The 17500-nt window shown below is 38.1% G+C and overlaps 1 protein-coding gene across 2 annotated transcripts in view; it reads left to right on the top strand.

Annotated features, from left to right (window-relative positions):
* SEMA7A (semaphorin 7A (John Milton Hagen blood group)) overlaps positions 1 to 17500 on the top strand; it is a 550369-nt gene that overhangs the window by 267952 nt on the left and 264917 nt on the right. For both annotated transcript variants that reach the window (XM_044077757.1, XM_044077756.1), the window contains exon 5: positions 15663 to 15762. In XM_044077757.1, coding sequence (XP_043933692.1) covers positions 15663 to 15762 — 100 coding nt within the window. The remainder of the gene's footprint in view (positions 1 to 15662; positions 15763 to 17500) is intronic.

Genomic DNA, 17500 nt, shown 5'->3' with positions numbered 1-17500 from the left:
ATATATATATATATATATATATATATATAGACATATATATGGCTTACTATCAAAACTGTGCAACTTGGCTTTGAAAGTAATGACTTATTCAAACCAAAAAGATGAAAATGTGCACACCGTTCACCATTATCAACATTATCCGACTTACCTGGATGTCCAGAGATGTATTACCATATTTGGTACATCGTGTGCCAATAGCTATGCCAATGCTATCATGGCACAATGGTGCAGCTAGGTATCCCACATCAGCTGACTTTGTCTCTGCAATACCTTAATTCATCTACCATGTTTTTTTGCATTTTATGAGGGCTTCTAGACAAGAAATACATTTTCTAGATATTTCTGTATATAAAACCTCATATGGGAAGCTTTCCTCTAGGCTATTTAGGAAATCTTGTAGAAGGAGAACTATTTTGCATAGGAAGAGCATGCATCCCAGTTACATCTATCAGAATATAGAGAAAGGTCAAGGGATGCATTTATCTAGGCTCAACTGCAATGATAGTGAGTTCCAGGATGCTCTTTCTGAGTTTAAATCTAAATTGTTAAATAGAGGATATTCTTCAAATGAAGTGACTAAACACCTAGCTATATGTCATTTTGATAGGAATGATAGAGCCAAAAAAACATAGTTTTCACATAAGATGGATACCTCTAATATAGACTGTCAAAGGGTTAAATCTCAGAATATAGGTGTTCCTCTAACATATTCATCAGACACAAATTTAATTTGCAATATTTTTAGAAAGAATTAGTCTATACTAACTGTAGATGATAAGATATGTGATAATAGTTGGCCTAAAACTGAGGTTCTGTTTTAAAAAGAAGAAATTGTTGAAATGGATGTTATACTATAAGGACTGTAATAGAAGGAATGTTAGTTTAAATCAAATAATTGGTGCATTTTCTTGTAGATCTTGCAATTTTTGCAAACACATAGCCAATAATAACTTATTTACACATCCTGACAAGGCAGAGGATATACATTTAACTTATATGCAGACTGTTCTAGTCGAAATTTAGTTTATGTGGTTGTTTGTAAAGTATGTATGTTATTTTATGTAGGTAAGATGAACAGCTTGCTTAGGGAGTGGATTTGAGAGTTGTTGTTTGCCTTTTCGGCTTTTCCCGGTTAGGGGTCGCAACAGCATAACTCCAGTCCGCTAATGATTGGCAGTCGATTTTATAGTGCCGAGTTGCCAGCCCAATGCCCAACCTTCAGGGAAGGCACACCCATTTACGCATGTCTTTCGGAGGCCACTCGACCGCGAGGAGGACATGCAGACTCCACACAGAAGGCACTCCCTGCGCACTAGCTGAGAATCAAACGGGAAAACCTCTTGCTGTGAGGCAACAATGCAACCGCTTTACCATCGCGGCTTGAATGCCTATGATGTTAGAAAACAGGATGATAGTAATGCTTTGGTCAAACGTGGGAGCTTTTGGTGAAACTCATTCATTTGTTTTCTTACTTATACAATTATTAAATGAAGGTATGAGATTTGGTGATTTAACAAATCATGCAGAACTTGCAGAGCTGCAATGGATTGTCTTAATGCAAATGGATAGGGGATGTGGATTAAATAAAACAGTTTCATTAAAACCATATCTGAAAGGTTGTACATTTTTTAAATGCTTTTAGAAGTGATTTGATTGGTTGTTTGAACCTTTTGGGCATTTTGAGAGGAGGTGAAGGACAATAGGTTAGGTGAACTGCATTTCCTTAGTTTAATGTATGAAATATTTTTGAGTATTTTGATTGGTCATGCAATTCTCTATTGAGCCCTTATTTGTTGCCTTTTCAACTGATTTGATTGGCTATTATGTATCACTACACAGATTTTTATTGGTTCCACTCTAAGGAGATGGGTGACATGGCTTGGCTTAAATATTGCTGAAGTAATTACAGGTATTATTTGATTGGTTTAAATGTGGAATTAGGTGATCTAAATGCTCATATTATTTTTATTGAAACTCGGTATGAGACCCTGATTATATGTAATGATTTCTCCAGAACTGTATTTTAAAATATGAACAGTGAACTCGATTAGTCATTTATAATCCCTTGTAGTTTCTAATAGATTTTTAAGTGACCTGAGTGATCACTATGTATTTCACAAAATATCCTTATTGGTCCTACTGTAAGGGGTTGGGTGATATGTATTGTATCCTATCATAATGTGAATACACAGTTTTAAGAATACTTATGTAATTTAAATGGTTGATATATTGCTAAAGAATTTTTATTGGTTGTTTTGTGAGATATTTATTGATGATTTTAAGATCTGAAGAAGCGTCAGTAAGACGTAAAAGTGCTTATCTTTGTGGAATAAATCATTAATGTAATTCTTTCGTGCTGTTGTTTCCTCTTCTTTGATATACTACTTCCAGATTTAGTTGTAACAGATGAACAGATGCCCCCAGAGAGGTAAAAATGAGCTAATATTTATTAATTTAGTAAAAGCTACAAGAAAGATTTAGCCAAGCAGAAGTGTAGCTGTTTCAGTCAGTACCCTGGGGCAGTACTATGAACCAGTGACCCCCTCAGCTCTTCAAGTAAAGAGAAAAAAAGCACTTCACTGTAATAAGCCAATTGATACATTGTAATCAATCGGCTTATTACAATTAGATCTACGCCCCAGCCCCTATGCTAGTGAAGAGCAAAAAAAACAAACCAACAAAAATAGCACACCAGCCAGGTAGCCAGATGCACGACAAGCACCCCTCCCTCCCTCCTATCACAGCCATTCAGGTCCCATTTCTGTGCCCTTCCTCCAACCCTCCTTCAACATAATTTTTTCCTTTAAAATGTAGGAAACATGATTCAGAGACTGCTTTAGCTACAACAAGGAAGACCCCATTACTGACTTATTTATTTATTTATTAGGTAAGTGGGCTGGTCTGTTGACCCTTTTTAGCTATGACATAGGATCAAAATCAGAAAAAACAACAATTCACATAAGAATACTAAGACATTACATTCATTTACATAATTCATAAAAATAACTTGTGAATAAGATCTAAGGCAGTGAAGGTAGAGAGACATTTATAGACATTTGGAATATACAATTAGCATGACAGCAGAAAATTTGTTATATACAATAGGTATACCGTATATACAAATGGTGTGTGTGTGTGTGTGTGTGTGTGTGTGTGTGTGTGTGTGTGTGTGTGTGTGTGTAGATATATATATATATAATATATATATATATATATATATATATATATATATATATATATATACATGGATCTATGTCAAAATAATGAATCACCATAGCGTCAAGTTACAAAACGGCAAGATGGAAACAACGAAAGATTACATAGACAAACATCCAGACTAGTAGTGGGGGCTGCCCAATGAGTAACTATGATCCACTTCTACAGTCTTGCTATATGGTTGAGCCAGATCTACTTCACAAGCTCAAAATTTCAAAACTTCAAACTGCAAATGGTCAAGACCATAAGATCGAAGTTTTGAAACTTCAAAATTGCAAAAAAAAATAAATAAATAAATAAATAAAAACAACATTTTTTTACATTTTTGCAGGAGGTCAAGCCACCCTGCACCCCCTGCTAAATAAATATACCAACTCTGAGATCGCACTACAGTGAGGAAAATGGCAAACTTCCCATTCTGTACTGTACAGCGATCTCCATTCAAAACATTCAAAGTTTCAAAACTTCGATCTTATGGTCTTGACCATTTGCGCTTCGAAGTTTCGAAACTTTTAGCTTATGAAGGGAATCTGGTTGAGCCATGATTCAATATGTTTATCCACCACAGTCTTTAACAACTGCTGCAGATATGGTTGAGTCACAGCAGCTGATAGGAATGGCTGTTTGCCTGAGAGACTTATCCACTCCACTGAGGCAATACAGCCCATCCCCATCACCAGTGTTGCCTGCATTGTCATTTAGCTGTGATGGATCTGCCTGGGCGTCACCTTCCTCTTCATCTGGACCTGCATAGAAGGCTGACATAAGTATGACATACTGTAAAATATAATTGATATGCAATACACAGTAAATCCTATGCCAGTCATATCAGTCTGCCTTGCTTTCAGTTTTTGCTGCCTCCTGTTGCAACCCTCCCAGTTCAGCACCTGATCTTCACTTGCTATAAAATGAAGACGCATATTAGTGCAGTGGGACAGGTAAAGGATGAAGAAATCAGAGTAAGGTAGGACTGATGATGTTCCAAGTCATGTGACACATTGGTACTACAGCAAGCTATTCTGCATTGATTGTAACCAATCTGCTGAGCAGTGATAATAACATATAGGTTCATAGATTAGTACTAAGCTAACTGCTCTTGCGAGCCATTTTAAGCCTAGCCAGTTATCCCTTGTGAGACTCAAACCCTGTACCTTGTATTTGTAAGGCAAACACCTTAACCATTAGGCCACCCTCCCAACCCCTAGTTAACAGTTGCTAGTCATGCACTATGTGTGCCTATCTTCCCAAAAATATATATGTATATGACCAGGACATAGTACTGCCTTGCTCTCTAGCAGATAAAACAGTCTCAGTGATGGGTGCATTGCCTATATTATCTAGATTTACTGAAGCACACATAAGAAATGTACTTAAATAATACATGTAACATAGTAAGTTGCTGACTGCACCCTTAACATGCATGGATAACAACTAAGAAGACTGCTCTCTCCGGGTTACTTCTGTAGAGAATAACAACTTGATTGGCAGGCATACTGTCACCATGAAAATGTATTTACATGAGTGATTACAGTGCATCTCAGGGAACAGTTGTTGAGTGTCTTTTCCCAGTGACAAAAGAGATCAGATTCATACCTCTCAACCAACCTTCTTAGTGCACAAAATCTGGACAAAGCCATAAACAATGGGGGGGGCCAAAGGCTCAAAAATAGGGCCAATTTTAAATACTGCTCTTATAAATTTAGAAAGTTCATAGAGTAACAGGTATTGCATTAGAATTAATTTTCTGAAAGGTACAAAACCTGAAATTCAAATGTCTGCCTTTATTTTCTGATTTTCAATTCTCAATGATTTGCCAGAAAACTAAAAATGTTATGAGGAACATATTACAAATATGAGGCAAAAATCTGGACAGTTGAGAGGTATACATCACCTGCAGTTATCATAATGGAATCTGCACTGATGTGCAGATGGTGAAATACCCATAGCCCTTGTTAATGTCTGAGTCTGGTATCCACTTTTTAAACAGACTGCCATGCATACATATCAGTCTTTTCCTGTAGTCCCTCAGCAGTAAATAGAGGGAGATCTTTGTCTTCTTTATGTACCTCATGGAAACCCTTCATTTTGATTCATCTGTGCTGTCTGATTCAGGTCATAATGTAACACTACCTTCATAAACTCCAGAAAGAGAGCAGACAAAAACAAAAGGATTATCTTCACATTTGTTGCTGAAGCATGAGTAGTACTTGTGCACTGAAGCATGAGTAGTACTTGTGCACCGAAGCATGAGTAGTACTTGTGCACCGAAGCATGAGTAGTACTTGTGCACTGAGGCATGAGTAGTACTTGTGCACTGAAACATGAGTAGTATGTGTGCACTGAAGCATGAGTAGTATGTGTGCACTGAAACATGAGTAGTATGTGTGGAGTGAAACATGAGTAGTACGTGTGCACTGAAGCATGAGTAGTACTTGTGCACTGAAGCATGAGTAGTACTTGTGCACTGAAGCATGAGTAGTACTTGTGCACCGAAGCATGAGTAGTACCTGTGCACTGAAGCATGAGTAGTACTTGTGCACTGAAACACGAGTAGTATGTGTGTACTGAAGCATGAGTAGTATGTGTGCACTGAAACATGAGTAGTATGTGTGCAATGAAACATGAGTAGTACTTGTGCACCGAAGCATGAGTAGTACTTGTGCACCGAAGCATGAGTAGTACTTGTGCACTGAGGCATGAGTAGTACTTGTGCACTGAAACATGAGTAGTATGTGTGCACTGAAGCATGAGTAGTATGTGTGCACTGAAACATGAGTAGTATGTGTGGAGTGAAACATGAGTAGTATGTGTGCACTGAAGCATGAGTAGTACTTGTGCACTGAAGCATGAGTAGTACTTGTGCACTGAAGCATGAGTAGTACTTGTGCACTGAAGCATGAGTAGTACTTGTGCACTGAAACACGAGTAGTATGTGTGTACTGAAGCATGAGTAGTATGTGTGCACTGAAACATGAGTAGTATGTGTGCAATGAAACATGAGTAGTACTTGTGCACTGAAGCATGAGTAGTATGTGTGCACTGAAAAATGAGTAGTATGTGCGCACTGAAACATGAGTAGTACTTGTGCACTGAAGCATGAGTAGTACTTGTGCACTGAAACATGAGTAGTATGTGTGCACTGAAACATGAGTAATACTTGTGCACTGAGACATGAGTAGTACATGTGCACTGAAGCATGAGTAGTACCTGTGCATGAAACATGGCTGCACAGCCAGCAGACACAGAAGCACCCTGCATGCACATACCAATTTGTCACCACTTGGTGCATGCCTCATGTGCAGGCTGCCTGTGCATCATACCTCGATGTATGAAGTCATCTTTAGGTACTTCAGAGATATTCGTGCTACAAGCGCATGTCTGAATATGTGATATGCAAAAGTGTATGAAGTTGCATCATGTGGGAAAGTGCCACACTGTTATTCGTAGTTTAGAACAGACACATGTACATTATGGTAGACTTTAGAAAGTTCTTTTCTGTGCAACTTGCATATTTAGATTTAGCTGGTAGGTTGTTTATTTTTTTCATTTTGACAATTGCTCCCACACATCACAGAGCTGATAACACAGTAGTCAGGTTTGACAGTTATATTGATATGGTCAGTCTAGTATCCATGGCAAGGGCAGGTTCCAAACTTAACCTGTACAGCTGCATTTCATTATATGTTTCAAATGCAGAGAAAGTTACCCTTTTCATTGCAGAGATGTATATCTAAGCTGTTCACACAGATACCGCACATCAGACATTACTTACAACCTTGTTCAACCCTACAGTTATTTGTAATTAAGGCAATACCGTTATGACTAAAGATGTACCTTAAACATTACCAGTAGTGGAAGCAGATGTAAACGTTATAATAGGAAGCTCTTACACCTCTTACAGGGTATATGGAGATAGGCCCTTTCATCCAAGGAAACCAAAGCAGACATATTTTTGTTGGATATTTAGTAAACATGCTTGTATTCTTGATACATGCTTTTCAGTGGTTGCATTACATAGATATTCAACCATGGTTGCCATATGGCCAGAAGTATCTCTGGCAGTGTTATAGTCAGCCAATGGCCTGGCCAACAATCTCTTTCCCTTCTTTCAGATCTAGCTTTTACATCCAGTCATGTTTCAGTAATTTGTAGAAGCTGTACTCCATGCTATTATCATGCAACATATCCTACGCAACCATTTTAAAGGCCCACACTATTATGAATCACCGTGACTACTAGTGCCTGCATAATTACTGCTGTGGTGGTGCTGCGGTAGTGTTGTCACCTCACAGCAAGATGTTGTCCTGTTCGATTCTCAGCTAAAGCGTCTTCTGTGTGGAGACATGCGTGAATGGGCGTACCTTCATTGAAGGTTGTACGTCAGGGCTGGCAACTCGGTACGTAAAAATCTGCTACCAATCATTAGCAGACCAGAGTTCTGCTGTGGCGACCCCTAACCGGGAAAAGCCAAAAGATACAACAACAGCAACAACTAGTGCCTGCATAGTGAAAACTATGGTTTACTATCAAAATGTTGAAAGTCACTAAAAATCTATTCACTTGTTTGAAATGGCATTTCGAATTTGGCAATGTCACTTTTACAGAATGTCGGAAATTATCACTTCAACATCCGCAGTTGAACATATTCAGAATGTTAGGAGGTAATGTCAGACCCTTAGGCAGTTGTGCTGAAGCTGCCATAGGAATTGTACATGTACCGGACAAGTTTTTACAGTTTTGTAGGGGTCAAGTCCCCCTGCACCTCACACCCCCTGCAAATGATATATTCCAACTCCGAGATCACACTACAATGAGGAAAAGGGTAAATTTCCCAATCCCCACTGTAGTGCGATCTCCAATCAGAATGTCAGTCTCATATTAGCAAATGTACACTACCATTCACTAATGTGAATTTGAGCATTCTCAGAACGGCATTACGGAAACTGGAAAACACACATTCGACCATCCCAGTTTTGCGTAAGTGCTGTTCCACATTTTGATAGGAAACCGAAAATTACTCTACTGGGACAGCTGTGTTCTATGAAGAAACATGAAAAATGGCACATTTCCTGAGGTTTTAGGACAAATAATATTTCCGTTCCTTCTAATACAGACAAAAAAACAATTAGTTTGTATCTTAAACCACTTAATATTATAAGAAACATCAGAAATAACTAACATTCTGTGAAGTTTGAACTTTTATTTTGACAAAAAGTTGAAGTCCCATCCTTTGCATTATTTTGTGGTTTGGTCTTCCCTGCAAAAATTCTCATTCCATAAAAAATGTCCCACTTTGGATATCTGAAAAGGTGGAAATCCCAAGTGTGAATGTGTGAATATGTACTTTTGTGAAAAGGGTACATTTACACTGTCTGTACACATACCCTTTTTAATCAAAGTAAATATGAATTGCTATATTCCATTTGTTATCTAGAGGACATCAGGACTGGCAGAAGCTAAAGCATAACCATGCTGCATGCCTTCGGACAGCATGGTGTACATCCAATGGGTAGAGGTAGAGCAGCCCAATGGCTATGGATCCAGATGTGGCAGTCCTTGGTGCAGGTATTAATGCCATGGGTGGTAGAACAGGACAATGGACAATGTCATAGTGCCTCAGAGATATGACTGGGAATGCCAGGTTCAAGGCACAGTAGACTAAAATTGAACAATCTGTTATAGGAAGTGGTCTTCCAGGCTCTATACAACTCAGCCATCAATAAACTCTACAACAGGAGGAAGAAACTGTTGCAGAAAAAAAAGTCACAAGACTGGAAAACCTCCCTTGTCAGTCTTAACAAAAAGCTGAGATCCCTTATCAAATCTTTTAAAGACAGCTATGAAGGCAGAACTGTGGCTGACACCAAAAACAAGCACAAAACCTTCTATAGCTATATCAAAAACATCCAACGCAATACCTAGATTTGCACTGAGTTATTGCACAATGGCACCTCCTTACTGAGTTAACAGATATAGCCAACGTACTGGATGACAGATTCAGTACCAACTTTACCCTCCCCAAGGGCTCTATCACAATGCCAGAAGAAAGCCTGGTACCCACCATTTCTGTGGCACAGGTAAAAGCTGCATTGTCCAAAGCCAAGAATACAGCATCCATGGGACCTAATAATATCCCTGGCTGCATCCTACATGAGCTACAAAATGAACTGGCACCACATCTGTGTGCCCTGTTCAATTACAGCCTTACCTCAGGCTATGTCCCTAATGAATGGCACATTACTACAGTCATCCTGCTCCATAAAGGGGGAGCAACTACAGATCCTGGTAACTATCGCCTCATTAGCCAGACGAGTCTGGTATGCAAAGCTATGGAGCGCATCATCATGAACCTGCTCAACAAAGATACACGCACTCTCCAAACTCTTGACTCCACACAGTTTGGCTTTGTCAAGTGGAGATCCTGCCTGCTGAACCTGGTTGACTTCTTCAATACAGTCACCAAGGCTGTGGATGAGGGTAAGGCAGTGCATATAGCCTACCTCGACCTGGCCAAGACCTTTGATACTATTCTGCACTCAGGTATCATTGATAAACTCAGCAAATTAGGCATCAACCCTTATGTCACTAGGTGGGTTGCAAATTGGCTCACAGACAGGACCCATTAGAGTGAAAGTTGCGGATTCCAAGTCAGACTGTTGACCAGTCACGAGTGGAGTCCCACAGGGCTTGGTCCTGGGCCCTATCCTGTTTGGCATCTACTTTTCAGAAGTCCAGGCCAACACAGAAGGACTCTGGCTGATCAAGTTCACTGATGGCTACAAGCTAGGAGTCATTATCAACTCCGCAAGTGATGCAGACATCCTACAAAAGGACCTCTCTGAAACCAGTGACTGGTGTCGGAACCATGGCCTGAAGCTTAATGCCAAAAAATGCTTTATCATCCCCTTTGAAAAAAAACTCAATTCCTATGAATTACCACATTGATGGGAGCCCACTGAATACTAAAGGGGCCATAAGAGATCTGGGCACCCAGGTCAACAGCCACCTTATCTTCGACCACCACACTGCCACTGTGGTCAGAAAGTCCTTCTGTGTGACACATCTTTGAACCAAAGGTTTTGCATCCAGGAAGAAAGAGGTCATCATCCCTCTCTACTCTTCCCTCATTAGAGCAATCATCGAATATAACACCTCATTTGGCATGTACCTGACCAGACACCTACAATAGCTGGAGAGGCCACAGAAGTACCTCACAAAAAAGATCCTAGGCCTGAAACACATGTCCTACATGGACAGACTTAAGAAACTTCAGCTATTCTCAGTCACTTATCGTCTAGAGGTGATCTCTGCTTGACTTACAAAGGCATGTCCGACCCAGCCCTACTTGAAATGCTACAACTAAAGAAATCCCAATCCCCCCTGTGCCACACGCTCCAGAGATCACAACCTCATTACCACAATTAACAGAACATGCTGGAGGGACAGGTTCATTTCCCAAAGACTGCCCATACTCTGGAATAAGCTTCCCATTAATGTCAAGCAGAGCACCTCACTGTCCCTCTTCACCACTAATCTTGACAAGTGGATGGGTAACAGAAAGTTCACCCCAGGGATCACTCCAGTTGCTCTACTGGATAGGGGCACTGTGAACTAACATCAAGTGGCACGGTGCCTAGGCAGTTTTATTGGGCTATGCTTGTAAAGGCTCCAGGACCATTAGCCTAGTACACACCTATGAACATATGAACCTATGTCCCATTCAGGAGACAATGCACCATGCATTATCCCTAGTGGTAGTGGTCTGGATACTGGTGTTGCGATTCCCCTAAACCCCTCCCCATGATTATATGTATGATTGACAAGGTTAGTGCTATCTAACAATAATTTGCTTAAACTGTTCTTAGAAATGACTAAGTGCAGATTATTTAGAGTACACTGCACTTTTGTTTTCAAAGGCATCTCAGGTCTGCAACAATGCTTTGCTAATGGTGAAGATGAGTACAATGTAATTTTCTGTGTAAACACCTTTGCTATGACTGCTACATGGGCACCCTTCTAGTATATGCTATTGGACTCACCATGGTATTATATACGTTCTGCATTCACAAGAATCCCCTAAGGAAGACATTAAACAGAAACATGAGAAACTGAGTAGAGGTCTGATGTCAGCATTGCAATGTGTCTAATGATGATGCTGCTGACAGGCATGGTGAGTAGTCACAATCCAAAGACTCAATGACACTGTCTCTCCCCCTCACAGACAATAAGGCGCTCTCCAGAGAGAGTAGACAAACATCTAGAAATATTGAGGACACAGTAATTTCTCAGGGAGAGTGGCCAACACCCCCCATATAGTGAAGCACCTTCTGTGGATGATAATCTGATACATGCTTCCCCTATATTAGAACAGTTAGGTTCACTACCTGCACTGGAGATGCAGTTTGTAGCTTGGCATGAGTGGAAGGGCTACCTTTCACCACTGTGAGCTCTATGTGGACTGGAAATGCAAACATTAGGAAAGGATGGGTCCATTGAGGTGGTGTCACATACTGCTGTAGTTAGCATCACTCTGTGTGGCATTGTCTGTGCCATTATGGACAGCATCGCTGCTAGGGTTCCCATGGCTAGTGAATGATATATTCCTGTGCTGGACATATACCAGTGCAGATTATTACCAAAATAGCATTTGGTAAGCACAAAAAAAATCTGAAATTTCTTTTCTGTGGAGGGGAACATCATCACTGATACCTCAGTGTAGAAAAAATCACCTAAACCACTAGACTAATAGTCCATCTCTGAATCACTTGACAAATTTGGTTTCATATTGTCAGGCAATGCAACTTGCATTTCACTGAGCCCTGGTTTTCTAGAATGCAGTGGATGCCATCACTCCTGGTGGATAACTGGCTGTCAGCTCCTACTTTATTGTTTACTGCTTATCTCCTCTTATTGCTTTTTTAGCTACCATTCCCTGTTGTTAAGATCCTTTGCTGATCTAGGATGAACATTCAATATTTGTTTTTAAGAAGGGGTTCAACCTTAAAAACATGCTGGAATGTAAAAATCGAGATTTTAATTAAAAACCAAAGTATGTTTAAATGTGAGGCGTGTCCTTATTGTAAATATATGGAGATAGGAAAAAAACTTCTTCATAAATAATATGAGATTTAATGTCACCCAGAAATCTAATTGTAATTTCAAGATGGTTGTTTATCTGGTTAAGTGCCAAGGAACAAATGTAGACTGAGGGAATGGGTCTATGATCATCTGTACAGCATAACAAAGAAAAAACTTGAGAATGCAAAGCTAGACATAATATCAACAACCCAGATTACCTTTTTAAGTTTAGACTAATTGATAAGTGACTTTTGATGTAAGGGGTGGACCTTCTAGCTTAAAAGTGGACAAACTGGAACTATTTTGGCTGTCACGATTAAATGCACAAAATTATCCATGTCTTAATAGACGTGTTCTATTAATTGTTTGCTGAAATTAAGAAATCGAGATAGGTAGTGTATTTGGGGAGATATATATGTATATACGTATTTATGTAGGTGTATATATAATATATGAATCATATTCATTATTATTTTTAATGCAGGATGACTAATATGTGTATTTATTTTTGGCAATGTTGCGATATTATGCATATCCATAAACATTTACATTTTTTCCTTGTATCTTTAAGATGAATGGGGGAGATCATGTGATTATGAGGTGGGATATTTAAATGGTGTTTTTAATGCTTTTTCTATCTGAAGAAGTTTGAGTAATATACTGGACGAAAAGCACTTCATTAAAATTGATCTTACTTGTGGTTGGTTCCAAGCTGTCATTTTTTTGTTGTTTTTAGTGGTTTTGTTCATTCTCCTGTTTGTCTTTCATATGTCCAGATTTCAATAAATATTCTTGAAGGACAAATCCTGTAACATGTTATCTTGTGATAAGCTACTATGTAACTGGCACTGCCTGTAGGGCTTCAGGTATGAATTGATTTTTGTACTGGAATATTCTGTTACAATGGGTTTAAGTGGACATTATCTAACCTTCATACAGTACTACTTGTAGCATTTGTAGATAGTTGTAGAAAATTCCTTAGCAGTTTGTGATTAACACCAGATATTCTTAACAATTTTGTCTGGTACAGTTAGAGTTCACATCAAAATTTCAGAAGTAATGTGTAAGAATTGATAAAACTGTAGGATACTGGAATGAACTGGAAGTAACTGAAATGAGACTGGAATGATGTCTTTATCTGCTAATTATACAAATTTGTGCTGAACAGATGCCAGTCTCTCCTTTATGGGACAAGTCTTTTTGTACCTTTCAGAAAAAAGTCTGTGCAGACTGTAGTTTGGTTACGAATGCTTTATTATGTACAATGAAGGTAAATGTCAGCAATATCTGAATACTGCTTTCAATGGGTCTATATTGCAAGCGTGAATGCTTAGGTTGTTGAATACGGCATGATCGACACAGATTAAGTGAACTGGAAGTACACCGAATGCCAGAAACCGCGAAATTCGAAATCCCGATTCAGCATAGTTAGCCCTTCTGCGGTATAGCTCCTTAAGGTAAGTGTGGGATAGTTACGGACCTTAGAGTTAGGGTGCAGGTTAAGGTAAGTGCATAGAAAGTAATGTATGTAAGGGTTAGTGTAGGTTTAGAAGTAGGGTTTAGGTTAGTGTATGTATGTGGTTTATTTATTTTGTTTGGGCGGTTAGTATGTAGCGAGCGGTATAGTGGGAAGTATGCTTTGTTTTTGTTAGTGGGTGGAACGGTGTTGGCCAAACAAAAGCATTCGGTGATGTGTATTTCTGTGTTTTGAGGTTTCAATGAATTGTGCATTCGCTTAATAGGTGTCGATCATGCTGTATTCGACAACCTAAGCATTCGCGCTTATAATATAGACCTGTTTTCAATAACAGTGCTGATAAACTGGAACAGCCCTCTGCATTCATATTATATTCCTTTGATAAACTGGAACAGCCCTCTGCATTCATATTTATATTCCTTTGATAAACTGAAATAGCCCTCTGCATTCATATATATATCCAAAGGTTCTGCACGTATATTCTGATTCTCCTGAATAATGGCAACTGAAACAGTCTTTTCCTCCTGAATAGTATGTACTCACACTAAGGTGTCTGTACTGTAGAGACTTACACATATAAGTCCAAACAAAGTAACTTAACAATATCTGAATAAGTATTGTACCAGACTTCAACTGACTGTGTCTGAAGTATTTCTTAATAGTACCAAAACCCTCTAATGTTTTACACACCTCTTTAGTGTTGGTTTTCAGGCCTCTGTTTTGCATGTACCTCCTAGTGCCTAACTGTCTATTTTCTATCTAGCAAGTATACATATTTTTCCCTTGGGAAAGGAACATTCTGTAGCATTTCTTGAGAACTGCTATTTCTGCACATCTTATAATTAGCCAGCAAGGTTATATCTTTTTCCTTTTACTGAACTGTCTTTTCCTGAAACTGCATGCATAAATGAAACACAAGTCTGACTATAATATTTTCAGGCCTATTCTATTATTTATTCTACCTTATGCCTAGCAATTACTTTTAAGTGAAAACCCTCAGACTAACATAATATTCATATTTCTATATACTTGTCTAACCAAAATAATACTAATATTTTGCCTTAACACTAAAATTAGCTATAATAAAAAGTACAGCATCTTCTCAATAGCAACCAGTTACCTGGGCTGTATTGATGCAAATGTATTTTTGCTTAACTCAAATTCCTTATCATACTGTATAGAGTAAGGACATTTTCAGCCTGTTGTTAATTATAATTGTAATATTTGAGTGACATACAAGTAATGCTGTGAGATATGATGCTCATGTAGTATTAGAAAAAAAAAGGCTTTGTGATATGAAAACACAGTTTACATGGATCATAATGTACAGGTAAGATTTAACAGTGGAAAACAGATTTGTGTTCCTGTCTTGCTCAATCCCAAATAAAATAAAGAGATACAAATTACATGATTATTCCTACATATGCAGTTTAATATTGTTTGTAATGAATTCTGAAATTAATTACTTTCACTGTTACTTGTGTGTGAATTATAAATTTTCTTTAAGGAAAATAGTGGCACAGAAAATGTATGGACTTTAGTGGTGCAAAATTAAAACAACATACGTTAAAATGACGTCTCCAAAATTGTATTTATCTTTTGCAACAGTTTGTATTAATGATTTACTGATTTTCTAGGATGCTATTGCTGTACAGTAACTGTAATTGTACACTGGACATCTGCATCATTAAAATCATTTATCAGGTTTTCCTGTAGGAAATAATTGCACTATAAGTGAATAATCAGCTCTTGTCAACATGCTGTGCATTGATGACCCTAAAACTGAATTGTAGTGTTAAAGTAAGACAAATGTCAAAGGAATGGTGGTATATCATTAAATGAAGTCATCAACAGGAATAGTCTGAGATAGATTTTATTTTTCTTGTTACAGACAAATGAATCGAAAAAGGAAGTTCTGCACAATAATGAAAAAGTAGGATATGGCTTGTCTCCATTTTATCCAACTAAAAATCTTTTATCAACTGTTATTGGTAAGTCTATTTCTGAGGCAAAAACAACTGCATGGAACAAAGAGGACTACCCAGCATGCAACAGTAAATTACAACAAAATGAAAGCAATATCAACAGACTTTCTGACAAAACATATAGTCAAACTTTAACTTCAAAACACAGTGAATATAATAAATGAGCCAGTGGTGTTCTTGTCTTAAGTTTAAAACCAGCCTGTACAGTAAGCCTTAGGTGGTTATCTCACTGAATAACTGAAAAAAAAAAAACATTTTGAATGAACTAAAGGGAAACTATACTGAGCCACTAAAGTGAAAGATACTCTTTGATATTGTGAAAAAGACAAATCTATATTAACAGGCCCAATCTTAACAATTGTTAAGCACCCCTGTTTCAGTTGTTAAGCTTGAGTATCACTAGGCAGTAAAACCTGCCTGCACTGGTGAGAAAATGACAGCAGCAGAATTAAAAACAGATTTCTTTCTGCCTGCTGTCTGTGCCAGTAATTTGTCCCTGTCTGTCTTTAACATAAAACAATGTGTTACACTATCTTTCTAACAGTGCTTGCTAAGAACATTAAGGTTTTGAAAGCTGGCGGAACACTTAATGTTTTTTTTTTCCCTGTAATAAGTAATAAATGGAGCAGTTAAAGCTTCACAAATTTCAAAGAATTATGATAGGTGTCTGATTATAACCTTTATTATGTGTTCTCAACATGAATGCCAAGATCCACCTTTTGAGCTTTGATCTTGATCCACGATCCAGTCATAATCCTCTATAGCGTTCACTTTAGTGGTTCAGTAAAGTTTCCTGTTAGTTCATCCTAACTTTGTTTTTATTTTTAGTTTTCTATTGCTTAAAACCAAGAAATTAATATTTGTGTGAAAATGCTCTTTTACTAAACTACTTTAAAGTAAATGCATAATATTAGAATCTGTCCATTTCACAAATCTTATTCGCCTTGATTGTTAGGAACTACCCCTTAGATGATTTCTACCACTTAATCTTTGAACTTTCCAGTCTTACACCCCCATTCCATTTCTGCAAAGCCTTTTTGTTGCCACTAAACCAAACAGCATATCAACTGGCAAACTAAAAAGTTGTACAACTTGAGAGAACAATTTAGCTCTATTAGAAATCATGTGTGGGGTTTTCATGCATTATAAATTGCTAGCAAGTAACAATTCACATGGCTATCTTGGACTTATAGCAGTAAGCAAGGGGGTACAAGTGGAGAAATGTAAAGCAGTACAGTTATCATTTAGCAGTATAGAAGGAACAAAACCCAAGAAAATGGAAAAAAACTGGGTGGTTTAGTTCGACAGTATGGCAACTCGTGCAGAGACAGAAAAGTAAACAGTAACCAGGTGGCATAAAATAAAGTTTTTTTCTTGCAGTATTGCAATCGCAGCTACTCTGTAGAAACTGAGGAAGATCCTAGAGCTGTATTTTGTCAGAAATTCCCCCTCAGTCTCAGCAGTAATGCCATTTTAATAGATGTTAAAAGATTGTCATTTCAGTTCTGGTACTTCTGTTTGAGGGAAGAATTTTTAGTTGAGTTTCAAGTGGCAATTTGATATGAAAAATGACTGACTAATCAAAACAGAAAAAAGAGACATAGTGTTTTCAACATAACACAAATCTTAGTCTACAAAGTTATTGCAGCAGTTAACTGGGGTTTTCCTGTTGATAAATAATAGTTTGCACTGCACCATTTCTGATGGAGCACATTTCTCAGATGTGGTTCCTCACATAAATCAT

Source organism: Protopterus annectens, chromosome 7.part0, assembly GCF_019279795.1.
Source record: "Protopterus annectens isolate FY-2018-M chromosome 7.part0, PAN1.0, whole genome shotgun sequence".
NCBI lineage: Eukaryota > Metazoa > Chordata > Ceratodontiformes > Protopteridae > Protopterus > Protopterus annectens.
The sequence above is the reverse complement of the archived record's forward strand: the minus strand, read 5'-3'. Positions and strand labels throughout refer to the sequence as shown.